This window comes from Procambarus clarkii, chromosome 64 (assembly GCF_040958095.1).
Source record: "Procambarus clarkii isolate CNS0578487 chromosome 64, FALCON_Pclarkii_2.0, whole genome shotgun sequence".
NCBI classification, from domain to species: domain Eukaryota; kingdom Metazoa; phylum Arthropoda; class Malacostraca; order Decapoda; family Cambaridae; genus Procambarus; species Procambarus clarkii.
In genome coordinates, this window is record NC_091213.1 from 9710922 (window position 1) to 9726551 (window position 15630).

Sequence of the window (15630 nt, forward strand, 5' to 3'; positions counted from 1 at the left end):
CAGATGACATTGATTTTAAACACAAAGCAATAATAGGATGACACAATTGGACTAGGAACGTTGAAGAACTTGCCCCTTATGTGGCAACAGTTGGAGAGGGACTCTGACTGAGAAGGACTTGAGGGTCGAGTGCTCAGGACTGGGCGAATGCTGAAGAAAACTTTTTCGAAATCAATTTTATACATTTCAGCGTCAATGAATATAAGAATAACTGGAAAGGGCAAATTAATTAAGAGAATAATAACAAAAAATTCGAATGGTGAAAAAGAGAACTGAATATCTGATTGAAAAGATGGAATATTAAAATGAGAGTGAAAGATGAGCGAAAATAGGAGTGGTAAATGGGAAGAACAACAGAAGATAAATGAAGAGGAGGAAGAAAAGAAGCATAAATTTTCACAGGAATGGAAAATTATTAAAAAAAATTGAGAGGATTAACGATTTGTAGCTCAATACTGATGGATATTGTAGATGGCGATGAGGGATATAAATAGTAGATTAGGCTGAGACGGATATAATTGATGACACTCGGATTGCAGTTGAAGACGTGATGGAGATTGATAACTCTGGGATGGGATAGTAGATGACAATAGGATGAGAAATGAGTAGTAGTCGGCTCTCCCTTCCTACCCTCGATAACCGCTTCCGGGAGAAATGAACAGAAAATATATATAACATACACATTACTGATAAACCTTGGGCGGAAATCTCTACAGAGAAGGAGATCCTTTCTCAAATGAGGTATGGAGATGAAGTGTGCCAGAACCTTTCTGCGCATACCTCTTCTGGGATAGTTGGTCCAGTGTGAGCTCCTGGAGGATTTAGTTCAGTGTGTGGTTCCTGGAGGGTTTAGTCCAATGTAGAGGGAGGGTTTAGTCCAATGTGAAGCTTGTGGAGGATTTAGTTTAGTGTGTGTAGCTTCTGTTGGATATAGTCTAGTGTGCAGCTTCAGAAGGACATAGTCCAGTGTGTGGTTCCTAGAGGGTTTAGTCCAATGTAGAGCTCTTGTAGTGTTTAGTTTACTGTGAGGCTTGTGAAGGATTTAGTCCAGTGTGTAGCTCCTGGAGGAAGTGGTAAAGGCGGGAACGAAATAAAGATCAAGAGGAAGAAGCAAAACGAGAAATAAAAGAAAACCCAGTTGAAACAGGATGCCAAAGGAAAAAAGAGGAAGTTAAAATCGCAAATTTATGAATTGAAGTAAACTTGTTGACAAACTCGGAGAGAAAAATTAAATAAGATTTAAACAGAATAAAGGACGAGAGAAAGGAACAGCGAGAAGAATGAGGCAAATAGTTAAAGTCGGAGAAAGGAGAAAAGATAACCATGGTAGTTGATTATGAAAAGTGGAGATACAGGGCACAGGCAAGATTGACAGTTGTAAAGAGAAGAAGATCAATGAAACTGACGGGCGAAGACAGGCGGACAGTCACTGACAGACATATAAATTGACATACACACAGACAAAGAGAAAGACAGACGGACAGAGACAACCGAGAGGATCAAAGGAAAGGAGGAGGCAAAGAAAACAGTTTGATAGTCTTTGTTCCTTTTGAACGCAGACGAGGAAGGTACTGTCATTGTCTCATTCAGGTGTGTGGGATGGGGGAAGGGGAAATTGCAGGTGTGTGGGAGGAGTACAGAAAGTGTGTATTTGGGTTTGGTCGTACCAGGTGAGTGTGAGGGGGGAGGGGGGAGGGAGGGAGCGGTACATACCAGCTATGTGGAGGCATGCCAGGTGTGTGGGCGGAGTTGCAGGTGTGTGTGTGTGGAGGAAGGGGATGTCATAATAGCTGTTTGAGGGAGGAGTACAGAAAGTGTGTGTGTGGGGGGTGATGGGGGGTGGTCATACCAGGTATGTGTAGATACATAAGTAGTAATATATATATATATATATGTATGTATATATATATATATATATATATATATATATATATATATATATATATATATATATATATATATATATATATATATATATATATATATATTATATATCTGTATATATATATAATCAGATATCTGCGTACACGAGTTGTGTATACTAAATATCTGGGCATATTAAGTATATTTCTTATGTGTACCTTGTCTGTATACCGGAAGCAGTGGGAATCCTGGTTAGAAAATACACCAAATGTGTATATGCGTCTGTATTACAAATGTGTGAATTAAGTTTTTACTCACCTCGCCCCCACCAAACTCACCAAGGTGTGTTTGTGTGGGCTGAGCTTTGGCTCTTTGGTCCCGCCTTTCAATTGTATATCAACAGTGTGTATGTTTGTGTGTGCGTGTGTGTGTAAATCGACCAGCAGACAGTTCGACAAAGCTCGTTATCAAAGTGTCGAAATCGAACATATCATTGTGGTTGAGTCAATAAGCTTCGCCTAGATTGTGGTAGAATCAGTAACGTTAGGTTGTGTAAGTTTAGAATGGTTTCAACATTCTTTAGCGAACCGTCCAACGTAACGTGTGACTTGTATCCCTGTGAACGTACCTGATCCTTAGTGTCTGTCATCAGTACTCCGTCAATCCACCAAGTGATGACTGCAGGGGGACGAGAACCTCCTGCCTCACACACAAGGGAGTACCGCAACCCTTCAGATAGTGGAGAGTTCTCCCCCAGGATGGTTACTTCCAGCGGCGGGACTGTTATAGAGAGAAAGAGATCTGTGAGAGAACTGTGACTTGGGAGTGAATGAGAGGATAAGGGACAAGAATAATAATAGGGAAATCTATATATGTATTCATTCTTTTGATGGAGATTTAAGTAGCATTTCACGTTTCTATGTAACCGAAGAGAACACGTAGGAGAGACAAACAGAAGAACCACGGGTCCATAACTTGGTTTTCTGTTGGGAAACTACACTGCATTACTACGTATATTATTGGCTAACATGGCTGTAGCTGGAGATTAGAACGGCAGAGAGGGAGAGAGGGAGAGAGGGAAGGCGAGAGCGGAGAAGAGAGAGAGAGAGGGAGAGAAAGAGTATATTCCAATTTTCTTACAGCTCATCTCCAGTGTGACCGTAGCAGCTAGAGGATTGGTCATGTTTGAGTTATTAGCCCTGCAGGTCAGGACCCGATAGAGATGCTGGCGATTGAGTTCAGGCAGGGTCAAGATGTTCCGGGTGACCTGACCAGTGACCTCCTCTGCTCTGCCGTCCAGCAGTGAGCCCTCATGCGTCCATCTGACCCATGGACGGGGTGATCCTGTGAGACAAAGAGAACAATGCTTTGTGATGAAATCCGGAAGCTTCCCTTTATAATCTTTGCACTAATTAAGGATAACTGGATTTTGTATGAGATAAGCAAGTTACCATAAGATTGAGATAAATCCGTTTGAGTATAAAACCGAACGACGACCTGATGAAAAGGCATGGCTGTAGCTTTAAAGGCGTAGCTGTAGCTGTAAAAAAGCGTAGCTGTAGCGTGCCCCCTGTAGCTTCCTACATTAATTTGTCCAGGAGGGAAATGCCCCTTTACCGACTAGTCGAAATAAATGTTCATAAAGCTGTACATTTTCTGATTTCATCAAATTTTTATGTCACTCAATCCGCTTACTCTTAAAGTAAATCTCCACCAGTGGAGACTTAATGCGGAGAAACCTGAGCTGCTCAGAAGGGAAATTAACCCAGCCACATTGTGACATTGTCGGCGTCTCGACGGTATATGTTAATTGCCTTACAACAATAACGAACTCGAAACTCGGAATATATAACCACGCGGCACTCAGTGAATGACCACAAACTGCAGACTAAGTGGCCACACAAGAAGGACTAAACAAGGGCACGATTCTAATCAATCACATAATCTAACTATACAACCATACAACTTGTACAAAAGAACCATACGATTAGTATTGCAAGACAACGACAATCCGGACGCTATACGAGCATGCAGTGCGACCATTACAAAACAACAATACGATCCATATATTAAACTACTACATGATCCGGAATATATGACAATACGAATCTATTCGTAACTGCTTTACTTAAATTCAACTCGGACTGAACGAGTGTTTGACCCAGAAAAAAAAATTTGGTAAAATCCAATGCTGTGTGACCTTACCGTGATGTAAATGTTTAATCAGAGAATTCGACGTTACTGATATTACGATCGTGTTGCTGTAGAGTTATAATTATTAAGGTAAATAGTAATGCAGAGAACTGTGGAAATAATGATTTTCTTTGTATAATTTATATAGAGAGATAGAGACAGACAGGACGGGTGATCTGAACTTCAAATATTTTTTGTACTTACTCACAAGATGCATGACGGCACCCAGGAAGTCTCTATCCTAAAATACACGTCCTCTTACGTCATCTCAAAATTGAGGGTATATGAAAATCTCCAGAAGTTAATATCCATGAAAGCACTCGACCTTTACTGGAATGACTGCTCGTGGGACCAATAAACGATGCGAGGTAAACTCAGAGGGTAAATGTTAACAAGGCAATAAAGGTGTTGCCACCTGGATTTATATGGTGGTGCGCGAATTTTAGTGAATTAGAGAGCGGAAGAGGTTGTATCTCTGTAGAGGTCGACTCTGCACCAATTCTACTTGGCTGTCAATGGCACCAAATGCTAATGTTACTGATTCTCGGCAATGGGGATTACTGCTTCATCTCTGGTCCTTCACTACAGGCTACCACTCGATTGCTCCATTGATCGAGCTAGAGTATATGAACAACACTACACATGGCACATCACTGCTTATCAGTAAAATAGCCGATCACACATGATCAGGACTGCGCGTCGGGTGTAACTATTATAGCTCCAGGCTTGTAGCTCCAGTCGACAGTTCTTTACCACCAGTCTTAATGAGTTTCATCACAGCCTGGTTATGGAGAAGTGGCCCCCAGACCGTGATGCCAGGACGTCTCGACCTGTCACAAAGTTCGACCCTGACACGTCACTGAATCTCAGAAAGTGCAGTTATATCTTCTTCTTGAAGACATTGGCTTGGTCGCCCATACACAGCTTACTTGTATAACGCTCTTTTTTCGTTAAATAAGGGGACGCCTCACAACTAACATCCGTACTCCATGAGCGCTGACACGAAAATGAAGACTCCAGCCACAATATGGAGCCCTAACAGTGTCTCCTCACGTGGCGTGAATATGTAGTCACGTGAATATGAGTCAAACCCTGAATGGTTGGCCAATGCAAACTCTGACCAATGTCATGGCCTGCTGATATCAGGGACCCCCAGAGGTCCCAGATGTCAGCAGATATTGGTGGGGCGCAGAATCTCAGCAGGTGTGTGGGCAGCAACGCACGCATTAAATGGAAGGACACACACAAACACACAAACACCCACACTCATCCAAGCACACACACGCACCCATACACCACCACACACACACCCGCACTCCCCCACACAAGAACACACTTGCCCATGTGAAGCACAAAATTCCCCAAAGCATCAATAACTATGACAGGCAGGACACATTTTTCAAGCTTTCTCAAGACTTTTCAATTCCACAATCTAGAGAGATCTTGAGAAATAAATTCTCAAGCATCGACATTTAAAATGGTGTGAGAATTCTGAATGCTCTCAATAAAGATTTTCTCTCTCAGCACTTTATGGCTTCTACGCAAGTGCATAAAACATTTTTCCAAGCAAAAGAAGGGGCTTGAATGGCAGAGAAGGCAAGCAGTTTGTCGGGTTTTAAAGAGCAGAGTGAGGACTGTATTCTCAACTCTTTGGCATTTTGTATTTTTATACGATTTAAACATAATTGTGCTGGAACATAAATTAGTTTCTAAATATATCTGTCGTCCTGGGATTAAAAAACAGGTGGTATGTTGATTTGTTGAACTGTTTGTGCAATATGACGTTATGGGATAGGATAATTCCGCCCTCTCTCTCAGTCTTCCACTTTCACTCTCACACTGTGTTCACTTTCTTTATTACTCATAATTCTCAAGTCACCTCAAACATCAGTTCCTGGCGACAATTACCGTGTAAATCCCGTAATATCTATATTTTTTCTTTAGATGCATGACTGGCCAACGTTCTCTGGTGCCAAATGCTGACGAAAGGATATTATCCGATACTCGAAAATACAAATAAATCCTCCAGCCATAATTATGTGTTTTCAATTTGCATAATTGTTTTGAGTATTTCAGTTTCGATTAGATGATCATTCACGTCAATATAATTGTTAGAAATGTGTTATTCTTACTTGCATTACAATCACTGTATATATTAGGACTTAAACTATTGTTGTTTGATTTCATTGTTACTAATGATTTTAATTTTAATCTATTACTTTTGTGTTATTATTACTGAAAATGGTATTCCTAATTCAGTCGATCTGAGGTGCCTACTTCCGTAGACCTGAGGATGCTTACCTCTGTTGACCTGGAGGGTGCCTACCTTCGTATACCTGGTGGTACCCATCTCTTTCGACCTGGGGGACCTACCTCCGGTGACCTGACAGATGAGAACGAGGGAGCCTCCAACAGGGTATGGTCCAATTAATCCGCTAACTTCCAGTCCCGTCTCACTCAGGATGCTCAGTCGACGAGGAGGAACTGTGGATGCACAGATGGAAGAAACACCGTGAATCGTTACTACCTGGCAGGTCACTGTCAACGTTTAGGGAGGGACTTGATTTGAGAATAATAGAGAATTCACGTTCTAAGTCATTCAAGATGGCGCCTGTTTACACAGCATATATGCTCAAGCAACATCATGGAGAACCGGCACAAATACACTCCATCATCACAGTGAATCAGTACCACCATACTTACATCTTCACAGTGAACCAGTACCACCACACTCACATCTTCACAGTGAACCAGTACCACCATACTCACATCTTCACAGTGAACCAGTACCACCATACTCACATCTTCACAGTGAACCTGTACCAACAACTCACACATATCTTCACAGTGAACCAGTACCACCACACTCATATATTCACAGTGAACCAGCACCACTACACTCCAGCAAATCTACAAATGCATCCCATTGTTTCGTAAGACACTAGGTGTAGAGTCCTTTTCACTAACAACTGCCCCCGAATATTTTTTTCCAACACCTCTTGTGTGTGTGTGTGTGTGTGCTGTTTTCACTCCACTTCCTCGTTTAATCACTCCTCGCCTCATTTCTCTTTTTTCTTAAATTTCATTCGAATGTTTTCCTTTCTACTCTTTCGTCATCCACTCTTTCAAACCTCTGCCATGTCGATACATTAGCGTCAATCTTGTGATTTAAAGATTATTGCGCTCTGTATTATTTCTTATTCTTTATATTTATAGATTCACACAAAGACTGTTAGTACTGCACGTCAGTACAAGAGAAAAAAAAAACGCATCTCTCTCTCTCTCTCCCCTTTCTCATTCTTTTTCCTACTCTCTTGCCTTACCGCTAAGTGAGGAAACATGTCACCTATCCAGTTCACTTCACAGCCCTGCCAACAGCAATAATTATTTATCAATGTTCGGCAAGTTTCTGGGGTTTGTGTTTGACACTTTGACATACTCAGGCAGTTGTCCAGATATTTGAGGGGAAAAAGGTTCCGTATGGGATATCTTGGTGTGGTGCGTGTCACGGGAGAAGCAAGACATTGAGGAGATACACAAATATAGTTTTTGGACAAATAAGTGGATAGATAAATCAGTTGGTTGAGACGTAGAAAGATGAATTGATTTCGCTTTTGGATGATTGAATCATTTTGAGTGATAGATGGGCTCTCTCTCTCTCTCTCTCTCTCTCTCTCTCTCTCTCTCTCTCTCTCTCTCTCTCTCTCTCTCTCTCTCTCTCTCTCTCTCTCTCTCTCTCTCTCTCTCTCTCTCTCTCTCTCTCTCTCTCTCCCCACTAACTTACCTACCACCAAGAGCTTGACTCTCAGATTCCTGGTGGGAGATGACCTGAAGTCGACCCTACAGCGATAGTGGCCGTGGTCAGAAGCGTCCACATCGTCGATTACCAGACCAGACGGGCTCGAGACGAGGTCGAAGTGCGCTCGATCTCCCAGCTCGGTCCAGTGGATGGATCTGCCCAGGGAATTCATGCGCGCGTCGATGCTGCAACGAATTTAAGAGTATATATGTATAACACTTAGTCAACGCAACTGTCAAAAAGAGATTGATATTATTTTTTACTGTTTGCTCAAGTGCTCGTTCTTATAATCCTTCGTGAACAGCAGACAATAACTTGTTTGCAAATCATTCTGTTATAAACAGTGAAATACAGTCAGGAATCAGAGGTTTCATCGAGGCAAAATAAAGTTCTTTGAAAAAAGACTACCAAGAGGGATTAGCTTGTGGATTAAGCTGCAGCTTCGACGAGTATAGCCTGAGGATGGATTGCCCGTGTACTGCAAATAAATACAATTGGAAGCAGAATCAACTGCCAAGCCATTTGTTTTTATTGCAGAGTTCGTTAATATTTCTAATCTGTCTAAGAAATGGGCTGCATGCTGGGAAATCATCGTCTAAAAAAAGGGTTTTGTTAATACATATCATTGCACTCGTATTTAGCACAGTATATATATATATATATATATATATATATATATATATATATATATATATATATATATATATATATCGCATTTTCACCCTGTTAAGATATTGTTAAACCGTGATATCCTACCATCCCCGCATCTGTTTGATATTAACGTTGATTTGCAACAATTGGTATACCAATTATAGGCACTGTATGTCCATAATATGCCTTTTATTACAAATGATCTCATATGAGGAGATATCAGATCAAAAAAATTTACAAGTGGTCAACGGATATGATGGGTTATTTAACAAGATATTAGAAGAGTTTAATGAAGAACATTGTCTTGAAGAGGACTGTTGCAATCTGTTGTTAGCAATGGTGATGATGTGTTATGAGTATGCACTGTCGGAATATTTTACTGTATCTGTCTGCTTTTGTGTGTCTGTCTTTGTGTGGCTGTCTTGGCACTCGCCTAACTGAACTCACCCAGTTGTACTTGAGGGGGTTGAGCTTTGGCTCTTTGGCCCAGACTCTGAACTATCAGCCAACTGGTGTAAGGGATCCTGGGCATACTGGGCTCCATTAAATCAACATATGAAACAGTGTATAGAGTCTGCCTCCACCACACTTTCTTTTTATTTGTGTCTGTGTGCCTCTTTCTTTGTCTCGGTTTCTGTCTCTGTCCTTGTTTTGGCCTCTGTTTTCGTCTCTTTCTATGTCCTCGTCTCGGTCTCTCTCTTCGTCTAAATCTATGTCTTTGCCTCGGTCTCTGCCCTTGTCTCAGTCCCTGTTTCGGTCTCTCTTCCCCATGCTATTGCTCTCTCGCCTCACCAACACAAAACCCCCAGCATACAGGTATCTCTGGCGAGCAGTCATTAACATGAATCATTAATAAAGGAAGATAGATACATTCCACTCGGGAGAGTTCTATGATGGCTGCTTTGGAAAAGTGGGAGAATTAATTCCATCTAAGTCCTGTGCCTGAATCCTTTGAGCAAGATTGCACAGCTGATTAAGAGGATTAAATCCCCCAGTGAGGGTATTGAATCATGGTTATGATGTTTGTTTATAAAATTATATGATTAATATGTATGCATAGATTTGAATATATGTATTTATATATGATTGAGAGATTCGATGTTCGAAGTCCTTAGCAGTTCTGTAAATGTCAGTGAATATATATATATATATATATATATATATATATATATATATATATATATATATATATATATATATATATATATATATATATATATATATATATATATACATACAACATTAAGGGGAATTTAAATTTGAATGTTATTTCTTCCTGCTTCTGTCTGTGCTTCTATTTTTCTATATCTCTTGGTCTCTGTTTACATCTGTCTCTGATTCTATCTTTCTCTCTCTCTCTATCTCTCTCTCTCTCTCTCTCTCTATCTCTCATCCATTCTCATAAACTATTGTGCTCCGGTGGTTCTTACACGCAATTCAAGGTCTTCTCAAAACAATTTATAGGAGATCAGAGACTTGGTAACTTATAACAAGAAAGAAAACTGTCACTGATTCCTATCTTTTTCTCATCATCTGTCTTAGGACTAGAAATTCACAGCCGTTTTTGTAACATGTGGTAATCTTCCATTCTTGATTTATCATGATTGCTTCTCTGGATATAATTTCGTGTACTTTCAGTTTTTGTTATCGTTAGTTTTATTATTTAATGCATTACTAATATTAACGTTATTATTTTTACTGTCAGTTATAATATTATTATCTTCATTCATATTATTGTAATTATTGACCTAATTATTTTAGTAACGTTTAATATTTTTATTATATAAAAATTTTAGAAGTCCTAAAATTTAAAACGTTTTCAAAGACCCCTTAATGGTCTCAAATTTAAACATACACACGGAAACGTACAAAAGATGTTTCTGATTCTTGTTAGCATGGTTTGAGCGTCCCCTTACCACAGCTCAATTTTAGCTTCATTTAACTAGTTTCCTCAGGAGCACGATCCTAGATGCAGTTTACAATCAAATCCCTAAATTCTCCTGGGTGAATGGAGGTAAATCCTTTGAATTGGTGCCTTATCTATCTCCCTTGTCCAGGGTTTGAACTTGGGTAAATGCGCGGCTTGCATAGTGAGGACGAAATCCAGGGAATCATCTTGGCTGTATTTATGAGCGAACTTTTGTACTCTCAGACACCAGCATTAACGGACAATACCCGGCTGACCAGTTTGGGTGTTCATCTCGTTGAACACACCACACGCTAGAAAGTGAAGGGACGACGACGTTTCGGGTACGTTTTGGACCATTCTCAAGTCGATTGTGAGAATGGTCCAGGACGGACCGAAACGTATCGTTCCTTCACTTTCTAGTGTGTGGTCTGGTCAACATATTTCAGCCACGTTATTGTGACTCCTCGTCTGCGTGTTCATCTCTTCCCTCCTGATGGTTCATCGTCTCGTGTGCCGACATGCCCTTGAAAAAAATATGCTTATAGATGATAAATCTGGTGTTGATCACAGTGTGGGAATTTAATGGTAGTGCTGTAGATTCCAGAACTGGTCCTACGTATTTTGTCTATGATATGAGTTTCCTAGCCCAGAGGTTTATAACCTATACTTATAGATTTTCTATAATATCTATAATATAAATTTCTATAAATCTATAATATAAATTTCTATAAATCTATAATATAGCACATCAATACAATATAGCATCCATTTAACCTGTATGGCGCTTTTATATATCTTCCAGTTATGGATATTAATAGGAGCTGCCTCGTATGGGCCAATAGGCCTTCTGCTGTTACAACAAATAGCAATTTGTCTTTCCAAACATGTAGCTTGTTTCTTTATGCATTATTGAGTAATCTTTCTCTAGTCTTACCTTTCTTATCTCTTTTACATTGTCAGATTTTATTATTAGAGATATTTCCTCTTCATAATTCAATTGGGTAACTTTGCAAGAGAAGGAATGAAAATTTCGAGTCTTTCCATAACGCTTCTTATTAGTTTCATCTACACTAACTCTTTCTCTCTCTATATATGTATGTATGTTTCCAGTTTGTTTGGTACTTTCTTACCCGTTTCAGTAACTTTCAAGGTAAAGTGGCTGTAAAGTTTTATACAGCAACGTATAACCTCATTATTTAGTATAGGTTAACTCGTTTTATAAAAACTATTTCTTTAATACCCAATTACTAAGAAAGTTCACCACACCAAAAATGTTCCACCACCAACACACCCCACTCCAAAATGGGAGTTCACCTTCACTCTCTTCCAAAAGATACTCTCCCCAAAAACACTCACCACCCCCTACACACCCAGCTCCCACCATGCCCGGTTCCAGTACACGCCCACCCTCCACAGTCCGCCCACCGCCCCAACATACCCACCACAATCATTGCAAACACCCGCAAGACATTTGACTTCAACACTAACACACCTTCATCATTCCTTCCAAACACGTCTCGATAAACACCTCTAACCGAGCAAAGATTATCCGACATACCTGCCTCATTACAACTGTTCCAACACACCTGTATATGGGCAGTCCCGTAGCCCCACTGTAGAAGAGGACGAGTATGGGAGCATCTCCCACGGTGGAAGGTGTAACGTTGCATGGGAGAAGTGTCCGACCTCCCTCAATAGCGAACACCTCTGTCAGGGGACCTGTAGGATGACAAGACAGAAACTACAGTTCAAATATTAAGAATCATCCCCTCACTTGACAGGTAAAAATACCTGATTCGCCTAATTAAAAAAACTGTAAACAATGTGATGAGAAATAGAAAGATGAGAGTAGACTTTAGATTATAGTAGCTTTTAACAGTAGATTATAGTAGCAATAAAGAGTGGATCATATTATATTTTAAACAATACCTTATTGTAAACATTGCCAGTAGATAATTGTAGACTTTATCAATATAATATAGTAGACTTTATCAGTAGATGAAAGTAGACTTTAACAGCAGGTGAGAATAAACTTTAACAGTAGTTCTCACTTTGCTCATAAGAACAAACCATGATCTTCACATCATGATCTTACGCTGTATAATAGACAACACTGCATGATTTTCAGCAATAACTTTCTTGCTAGATATATCAAAATAGTTCCTAAAGGCTAAATGCACTTAGATCAACTTAAAAACCCTTAAATTAGTTAGGTGCACTTCAGGTCAACTTTTTAATAATGAATTCTGAAAAGGTCGATTATTTTTTTTTTACCAAATATATAACTGGAGTGAAATATTGTGTATTTTCCGGAGTTTTTAAAATTACTAAAAAGTTTAGTCCATCTCATCTTATTTTCAGGGTTAATTGACACTGAAAATACATCATTCTGGCTGAAAAAAATATGCGTCAATTAGGGTAATATTCCATTCGTAATTCTGTAATATATATATTTTCCTCAAATACAATTACGAATGGTAAACGCCAAGCTGTGTACTCAGCTTTAATTGGCTCTGAAAGCGTATAATGAAATCACCTAAAATATTTGTACTTGCCGAAACTGAGTACTGAAATGATTTCCATATCTGGCGCAAACACGTAGTGTTTTATGCTAATTGACCTGAAATTGGGCCTGACAATTGGTTTTATTCTCACAAACCAAGTTCACGTGTCCGAACTCTCTTGCCCCGATAGTACTCGTGTCCAAATACTTCTGTTGTAATACACATATGTCCGAAAACACGTGTTCAAACTCTCGTGCCTCAAGCGCATACGTATCAAAACACTCGTGCTCAAAGAGCACACTTGTGCAACACTTTTGCGTTCGTGTTCGAACTTACGTGTTCTAAGAACTCACTTGTATTAATGGATCTCTGCCACAGGACCACTGCTGTAGGACCACTACTACACGGACATTGTCACAGGGACACTATATATATATATATATATATATATATATATATATATATATATATATATATATATATATATATATATATATATATATATATATATATATATATACATATATATATATATATATATATATATATATATATATGTCGTACCTAGTAGCCAGAACTCACTTTTTGGCCTACTATTCAAGGCCCGATTTGCCTAATAAGCCAAGTTTTCCTGAATTAATATATTTTTTCTAATTTTTTTCTTATGAAATGATAAAGCTACCCATTTCATTATGTATGAGGTCAATTTTTTTTTATTGGAGTTAAAATTAACGTAGATATATGACCGAACCTAACCAACCCTACCTAACCTAACCTAACCTATCTTTATAGGTTAGGTTTGGTTTGGTAGCCGAAAAAGTTAGGTTAGGTTAGGTTAGGTAGGTTAGGAAGTCGAAAAACAATTAATTCATGAAAACTTGGCTTATAAGGCAAATCGGGCCTTGCATAGTAGGCTGAGAAGTGCGTTCTGGCTACTAGGTACGACATATATATATATATATATATATATATGTATATATATATATATATATATATATATATATATATATATATATATATAATATATATAAAGTGTGTGTGTGTGTATATGTGTATAAACATACACTCTCCGGCTCGAACTAAGTTTGCCTTCCTTAAAGCAACAGACTTTCAAATCTCGCAAAATACTACAACCATCAAAATTACAATAATTACTGGGAATGAAAAAGGCCCACAGGGAATTAAAACGTAATTGCAATATATCACTGAGGATTACACTGGATCATGGTATATCACAGATCATTACGAAGCTTTGTACTGTTCAAATTTTACACTCTATGAAACACTGGTAATGTAATTATGATTGAATATATTAAATGCTTCTTGCACTGTGCGTAATATAATGCTTCACGATAAATATATATATATATATATATATATATATATATATATATATATATATATATATATATATATATATATATATATATATAAACAATCTCAAAACAAACATAAAATACACTCTCCAGTAATGTAATAAAATATACTCAATAAATAAACTTAGATGAGATACATAATTTCCAATATATAATTAACAATATAAGAAAAACAATAATTTAAATATGTAACTTAAAATCATAATTTATGAGATTTCTTGATATTAAAATTTGAATTCATATCCAAACCTTTCTTATTTATATTGGTTAATGAAGAATGTAAAACAAATAACCCAGTTAAACATCATTATTACTGTTATTGCATCAGTGTATTTCAGTTTACCTTAATTTTTTAATTCTAATTAGTTGTTCAAGTTTCTTATAATTTCTGCTTAGTAAAGAATACGAACTTTTGTGTGTAAGGTGTTTGATCTTTTTTGCTTGAAGGGTATCTTAACTTTTTTGCTTGAAGGATATCTTAACTTTTTTTTGTAGAGTATCTGAAACTTTTCCTCGTATGGTATCTGAATATATTATTTGTTCTGAAACTTTTTGCTTGTAGGCTATCTGAAACTTTTGTTTGTAATGAATCTGAACATTTTATTCATAATAGTTTACATTTCCTAAACATATTATAATCAGTGTTATTTATTGTGAACTTAATTAAATTGCTTAAATATTAAAACAAAAATTACAAACTTTTAATTTGCAGACATTAATTTGTTTCTACAAGATTATTTTATGATAAATTCTTATCTCAAAAGTTTGTATTAATTCTGAAAAACCTCCATCTGTGTTTGTCAACAATAACACGAGATTTATTTTATTCAAATATTTTGAGCAACAAATAATAAGTATTTTGTCCGTCATTGGAATGGTATTATTATCAAATGTTGATATAACTGATTTATTGACGTATCCTACCAATTTAGTAACCAATAAAATGTAACGAGGCTGCGTAAATAAATAGATCTTTACTGGATATTGGTTATGGCACTTTTCGTTTGATCTTCAAGCTTCTGATGTCACTCAATGTTTTCTTTATAATCATCATATAAGTAGATTTATGTTAGAGAAACAGTTCATACATTGCAGACTTTCAAAGATAATACATTTAATACAAAAAAATTATAAAAAAAATTTGCACATTAGTGGAATGAAAACGATTTGAATTTATAATATCAAAATTCTTGAAAACAGAATGCTTTCTTAATTAGTAACTTCAATATTTTTCTTCACAATTATGGAGCAGAAGTCCTTAAAATGTTAGTCCCTTTAATTTGTCGACTCAAACAGGCAGCTGCGACTTGGGCGAGACCTGCTCATTTAGATTGC

General features: G+C 37.7%; 1 protein-coding gene across 1 annotated transcript in view; it reads right to left on the minus strand.

Annotated features, from left to right (window-relative positions):
- LOC123768986 (neural cell adhesion molecule 1-B) overlaps positions 1 to 8034 on the minus strand; it is a 29812-nt gene extending 21778 nt beyond the window's left edge. Inside the window, exons 1-4 of the mRNA XM_045759907.2 lie at positions 7841 to 8034; positions 6430 to 6540; positions 3004 to 3207; positions 2492 to 2643 (exon numbers count right to left, since the gene is read on the minus strand). Coding sequence (XP_045615863.2) covers positions 2492 to 2643; positions 3004 to 3207; positions 6430 to 6540; positions 7841 to 8027 — 654 coding nt within the window. The 5' untranslated portion in view covers positions 8028 to 8034. The remainder of the gene's footprint in view (positions 1 to 2491; positions 2644 to 3003; positions 3208 to 6429; positions 6541 to 7840) is intronic.
- Between the last annotated feature and the right edge of the window lie 7596 nt (positions 8035 to 15630).